Source organism: Tursiops truncatus, chromosome 6, assembly GCF_011762595.2.
Source record: "Tursiops truncatus isolate mTurTru1 chromosome 6, mTurTru1.mat.Y, whole genome shotgun sequence".
NCBI classification, from domain to species: domain Eukaryota; kingdom Metazoa; phylum Chordata; class Mammalia; order Artiodactyla; family Delphinidae; genus Tursiops; species Tursiops truncatus.
This window is the reverse complement of record NC_047039.1, coordinates 105,426,099-105,432,528: the sequence shown is the minus strand read 5'-3', so window position 1 is coordinate 105,432,528 and position 6,430 is coordinate 105,426,099. Positions and strand designations below refer to the sequence as shown.

The window sequence follows — 6,430 nt, the reverse complement described above, 5'->3', positions numbered from 1 at the left end:
TTCTCACTAGTTGTGGTGCGCAGGCTCCAGGGTGCATGGGCTCTGTAGTTTGTGGCACGCGGTCTCAGTAGTTGTGGCGCACAGGCTTAGCTGCCCTGCGGCATGTGGGATCTTAGTTCCCTGACCAGGGATCAAACCTGCGTCCCCTGCATTGTATGGTGGATTCTTTACCACTGGACCACCAGGGAAGTCCCCCTGTGCAGTCTTTAGGCCAGTTCAAGCTTTGGCGCCCTAAAGAGCTGACTTACTCCATAATTCGCGTTTGTAACTATAGCAGGCACTATGCCGAACCAGGCAAACCTGGCCCCTGGCCTCCTGGAGTTTACAAACTAGAGAGAGATTAAACAGAAAAACAAATAACTAGGTACGCTTGTAAAAAGTGCAAGGAATAAAAAGTTCATCAAGGAAATATCTATTTTTGCGGAAGATACTTTTCTCTGGGCCCCAGTGTCACCGGTCTGTAAATGGAGCTAATAAGACTTCTGTCACAAGGTTATGGTGGGGAATACATGAGCTAATGTATATAAACTGCTTAGTGCCCAGTGACTGGCGCAGAGCTGGTTGTATGTAAAATGTAATGCTATTCCGAGGTGTAAATGAACTCTAGACACCAGTCGTGAGTGAGATGTATTCATCTACATTACTGTGGTCTCCTTCATAACCATAGGTTCCCTGTGGCTTTCCTGAAAATGGAGAGCTGGCTCACCTATGTCTATGTTTCAGAGAGCCCCACAATCAGGAGGGCTGAGTTGTTCCATCCTAGGAATTGGAGGAAACAGCTAAGGAAGGAAATCACAGGAGCGCCTGCTGCACAGAGCTATGGTAGCAGAGTGGGAAGCAGACAGACATACTTGGGTTCACATCCAGGGTCCCGCACTAACCATCTACCTTGACCTTTGGCAAGTTCACCCTCTCTGAGCTCTAGGTTCTTCATCTCTAGAATGGGAATAGTAATTACCTACCTCAGAGAGGGAGCAGTTGAGAGGATTTGATAGTACAGCTGAAAGGTGAACTTGGTAAATCTTTTCGCTACTTGAAACCATAACAAAAATTTATTGACAAGATGGAATTTGCAGTCTGTAGCTCTTTTTATTGTTCACATATCCTATTCCAAAGACCTGGAGTCTTTGTGAGTTCCCATGTTGATGGAAAAATCTCCACTGACTGTTTGCCAAAGAGGAGTTTCCTGCTCTCTTTCAGGAAAGAAAACTAAGGCCAGGTTGGCTCTGCCATATGTCCATGTGCATCCAGATGGAGATTTCTGCTCACAGATGCAGAATGCCCTCTCACCCCCTGTGTCTTTAGGCTAAATCCATTTCAAGGTGCCATGCTGGAGTTGCACATAAACAAGAAAAATTGGAAGAGGTTTGTGGGCAAAATAGCAACTAATTTTCATTGTGGGATCTATGCTTTTAGACTAGAAATCACTTTTCAGGAAGTGCTGGAAAGAACTTTGGAGATCTATTTTTAAATTGGAAATTGAGGCCCAGAGAAGTTAAAATGACTAACCCACATAAATGGGAGAACAGGAACCCAGGTCTCCTGTTTCGTGCAAGGAAGACTAAGAACATATTCCAGTCGGCAAGCTCTGTACACTGTCTCTGTAACACACCACCCAATGTGTCTATCATTTTTTCTAAGAACTCACCCAACTGGGAATGTCAAGAGTGAGGTTCACTGAATGAGGTGGGTCTGCAGGAGGGACCTTCTTACTGCCAGACAGTTTGGTAATGTGAGGACTGCCCCCTATTTTCACTGGAAGGGGATTGTCTTCATTACCTACCTGTTCACTGACTTATCAGCAAGGGAAGCAATGATGCTGGTGACACCTTCCTTTCAAGCACTTTATTGTTTGTAAAGAACGTTCATATCCATCTCCCTATTTGTCTCCCTTCCCAATTCTGAGACGATATTTGAATAGGATTAATTCCCAGTTACTGAGGTTCAAAGATGAAAAATGAATTGTCAGTTTTTCAGAGGATTGTAAAAAAAAAAAAAATCAAACAACAATAGCATCTTTCCCTCATTTGGGGTTTTTTTTCCTCCAAAAAACTCTAAGCATATTATCCCTATACTTTTTTTTCCCCCTAAAGTCTTAAATCTTACCTCTTCAAAAAGGCCTTTTTTGCCCACCCAATATTCAGAGCTAACACAATGCACTCACTGTACACGACATTGTTTTAAACCCTTTCCATATATTAACTCTATTTAACCTCAGTACAAGCCTAGAAGGTAAGTATTCTCATCATCTCCATATGAGGCAAGCACTGTTATTATCGCCACATTGGAACTGAGAAAACTGGAGCACAGAAAGGATACATAACTTTGCCAGAGTCACACAGGGAGTAGTAGAGCCTGGGCTTGAACTCTAGCCATTTGGTGCTAGAGTCTGCACACTTTACCTCCACTATGTTGCCAACCTAAAGTAGGCCTATTCTACCCCATTTTTCTTACAGCACTCCTTCTTTCCCCTTTTTTGCCATTAATCATACTTTGTAATTAATTCTTTCCTTATTTACATGTTTGTTATCAGATTGTAAGTGCCGTAGGGCAGGGATCATTTTCTGTCTTATTCACATCATAGGTATTTGTTGAATAAATGAAGAAATCTATGCTTGTGGGCACCATTCTGCAACAGACTGTTAAAAATTAATTTTACTTTGAAACAATTTCATACTTACAGAACAGTTATAATACAAAGAACATCACCCAGAGACCTCAATAAAGTTTCGCCACATGTTGTCAAAATACACTTTAGGGCCAGAGGATCCAGTCCAGGGTCACTTGAACAACAAATATTTATTGAGCACCTGCTACTATTGGACTATATAACCGTCTCCTAACCGGTCTTTCAGCTGCAATCATTGTCTCCTACAGTCTTACACAGCAGCCAGAGCGACCCTTTTAAAATGAGTTAGATCATGTTACTTCTCTACTCAAGACTTGGCAATAATTCCCCATTACATCGAAAGTAAAAATCAGTGTTCTTTTCTCTCATCTCCTCTCCTACTCCTCTCACCTTGATCCAACCACACTAATCTTGCCATTTCCCAAAGATTCTAGACATGCTTTTATCTTAGGGTCTCTGCATCAGCTCCTCTCTATAATTTGTCTCAAGTAACTGCGTGGCTAACTCCCCCACCTCCTTGTTGATTCCTAAACATGCAACACTAAATCTCCCTTGCTCTGTTTTTTTTTCCCCCTAGCACTTACCACTTTCTTTTTTTTTAATTTATTTATTTATTTTTGGCTGCATTGGGTCTTCTCTGCTGTGTGCAGGCTTTCTCTAGCTGTGGCGAGTGGGGGCTACTCTTTGTTGTGGTGCACGGGCTTCTCATTGCAGTGGCTTCTCTTGTTGCGGAGCACAGGCTCTAGGCGTGCGGGCTTCAGTAGTTGTGGCACGTGGGCTCAGTAGTTGTGGCTCGCAGGCTCTAGAGCACAGGTTCAGTATTATGGCGCACGGACTTAGTTGCTCCGCAGCATGTGGAATCTTCCCAGATCAGGACTCGAACCCGTGTCCCCTGCATTGGCAGGCGGATTCTTTTTTGTTTTGTTTTGTTTGTTTGTTTTTGCGGCATGCGGGCCTCTCACTGTTGTGGCCTCTCCCGTTGCGGAGCACAGGCTTCGGACACGTAGGCTCAGCGGCCATGGCTCACGGGCCCAGCCGCTCCGCAGCATGTGGGATCTTCCCGGACTGGGGCACGAACCCATGTCCCCTGCATCGGCAGGCGGACTCTCAAACACTGCGCCACCAGGGAAGCCCATGGCAGGCGGATTCTTAACCACTGTTCCACCAGGGAAGCCCACCACGTTCTCATATACTCTGCAGTTATTTACTATATTATTGTTTAATGGTTTATGTTCTGTCTCCTTTACTGGAATATAGCTACAGGTTGAGGATAGGGATCTTCTTCTATTTTGTTTGCAGAATACCCTAAGCACCTACAACTGTACCTGGCATATAGTTAAGTGTTCAATTAATAGCTGTTGAGTGAAGGAATGTTGAAAGTGTACTAAGTACCAGGTCCTGTTCTTGGTACAACAAAAAAACTCTCTGCCCTTATGGGACACGCACTGAAGTAGACTTAAGCCACCCAGACCTATTCCAGTCTTGGCTCCCCTGCCTATACCCTGTGAGATCTGGGCAAGTTACTCAACCTCTCTGAGCCTTCCTTTGCTATCAATCGTTATAAGGATTAGACAGAAAAACAGCATTTGTATAGTGCCTGGCCTAAGAAGAGCTTTAATATTTGTTTCCTTTCTTTCCAGGCTGGAAAGTTGGTAGCCTGACATCTCTGCCAAGGGTTTAGGCAAGGTTTCTATTAAGGCCTTGGAAAGGTGCAAACAGGTACTATACGGCCAGGCCTACTCAACTTTCTTTTTTTTTGGCCCTACCGTGCAGCATGCGGGATCTTAGTTCCCTGACCAGCGAGGAACCCGTGCCCCCTGCAGTGGAAGCGCATAGTCTTAACCACTGGACCGCCAGCGAAGTCCCCAGGCTTACCCAATTTTTAAGTGAAGATATTCTGGTGACAGAATGCTTACAAGGGTCGGAATGAGAAACCAGGGAATGGCTAGTGTCACCTACTTTGCCATTTTGCATCGGAAAAGCCTCGCTGGGTCCGCAGAGGTGAAAGTCTAGAGGAAGGGAAGGGGAGGAAAAGAAGAGTAGCTGGCCACTACAGAAAACTACAAATCCCAGCACACCCCACGGTAAACAACTACGGGTCTCAGCAGTTTCAGCTCCCTGGACCCAGGGAGCTCCGGGGGCCTGCAGCCTGTGTTCTGCGGGAGAGAGCGTGGGGCGTGCCGAAGCAGCGGGGAAAATCGGGTCAAGCTTTACGCCGCTGCGTAGACGCGTCTCACGGGCCGGACGTGACGTAGGGAGGGTTCCGGCTTCGGCCTCCGCCGCTGCCGCCGCTAGCACAGCCGCGGACGCCGCTGCTGCCGTCGGGGCTTGTTATTTCTAAAATGGCGCCCCTGGACTTGGACAAGTATGTGGAGATAGCGCGGCTGTGCAAATACCTGCCGGAAAACGACCTGAAGGTGAGACTGAACGCGGCGGGAGCGCTGCTTTCGGGGCTCCCCCCCTTCCGGCAGCGGGGCTCCCGCCGGCCCGCCCTTCCTCTCTCCGCGGGACCCCCGGCAGTGTCCTGTCCCGTCACGGTGGGGGGCCTAACGCGGTGCGAGGCGACTCGTTCCGACTTGGCGTCACGCGGGGAGCGGGGGCAGCCGGAGTCCCCCGAATGCCATCCCGATTCCCTCGGCGGGGATCCCAAGGGATGTCGCGGCCTCTGCGCCAGGGTTGCCCGTCCTGGCCTTGGGGCTGCCCCGGAGCTCGAGACTTCACGGCTTTGCTTACAAGACTACTCTCCCCTCACCCCGACCCTGGGTCTCGGAGTCTGAGGCGATCCCCCGCGGGCAGTGGGCAGTGGCAGCGGTCATCCCCCCCAGAGGCGGTGACAGGAGCGCGGGGAGGCCGGCGTCTGACAGGGGATGCAGCGTGCTCCCGGAACGCGGCCCCAGTGGGTTTAGGTGCCTGAGGAATGGGGATGGGGATGGGAAGGGGCAGGCGGGGGCCCGAGCGGCCTGGTAGGGTGAGAGAACGTCAAGTCGTCCTTCTGTTCGAGCACTTCTCCCAGTTGCTTTTTAGGAATGTTGGTTTTCTTCTGCTCATTCCAATATGAACCCGTTTTCGAGCACGTCTTTGAGCTGTTTTAAGTGGATAAAGTAACAGGCTCTCAATAAACACCAATACGTTTCTGTCCTTTAAGTTGTCCCCGCTCCCCCCCACCCCCTGCCCCAGTCTCTTCTTAGCTCAAGATTTCATTGTTTTGGTTATCCAAAGGAAATGAGTCGTCCTTTGTACTGCAGAGTCCTAGCAACAGTAAACCTATGTTTGGGTAAAGAAATGAATGTAAGAATAAAGGAATGTAAGTCTTTAGGATACTGCTTTTTTGACATGTGTTTCTATGCGTTTGTTAAAACCAGTGCTTAGGTGACTAGCAGTGTTTAGAGGTTGGTGGTAGTGCCTGTTCTTGTTCAATTAACTGTGATTTGCTGTGTGGTAAGTGGGTAAACTGTTGATAATTTTGAGTTCTTTTTATACTTTAAGCTGTGGGTTTAAGGTAATTTATTTTTGTTCGTGAGTTTTTTTCTCTTAAGGAAGATATTACAGGTTTTTTCTTTTGCCATCTCTTGGTACAGGGAGTTGATATTTAACATCAGTCAACAGTGTGCAAAATGTTTAAGACCACAGGAACTGTTGTGAATGTAACTAACTTGTATGTTAATTATATGTGCTGTTTGATAGGGGAGTCATTCTTGTCCATTTTCCCCTTTTTAACAGGATAATTTAATTAAAATGGGGACAAAGCCAGTATTAGTAGAAATGTAGCTTTCATGCTCTTGTGACGACAGTTTTGTAGCT

The 6,430-nt window shown here is 47.1% G+C and overlaps 1 protein-coding gene across 2 annotated transcripts in view; it reads left to right on the top strand.

The window, feature by feature from the left end:
- Nucleotides 1-4,882: 4,882 nt before the first annotated feature.
- Nucleotides 4,883-6,430, top strand: part of PPP6C (protein phosphatase 6 catalytic subunit) — a 29,413-nt gene continuing 27,865 nt past the window's right edge. Inside the window, exon 1 of one of the 2 annotated variants that reach the window (XM_073806601.1) lies at nucleotides 4,883-5,046. In XM_073806601.1, the coding sequence (XP_073662702.1) occupies nucleotides 4,972-5,046 (75 nt within the window). In that variant the 5' untranslated portion in view covers nucleotides 4,883-4,971. The remainder of the gene's footprint in view (nucleotides 5,047-6,430) is intronic. The other variant, XM_019949221.3, reaches the window with a different exon arrangement.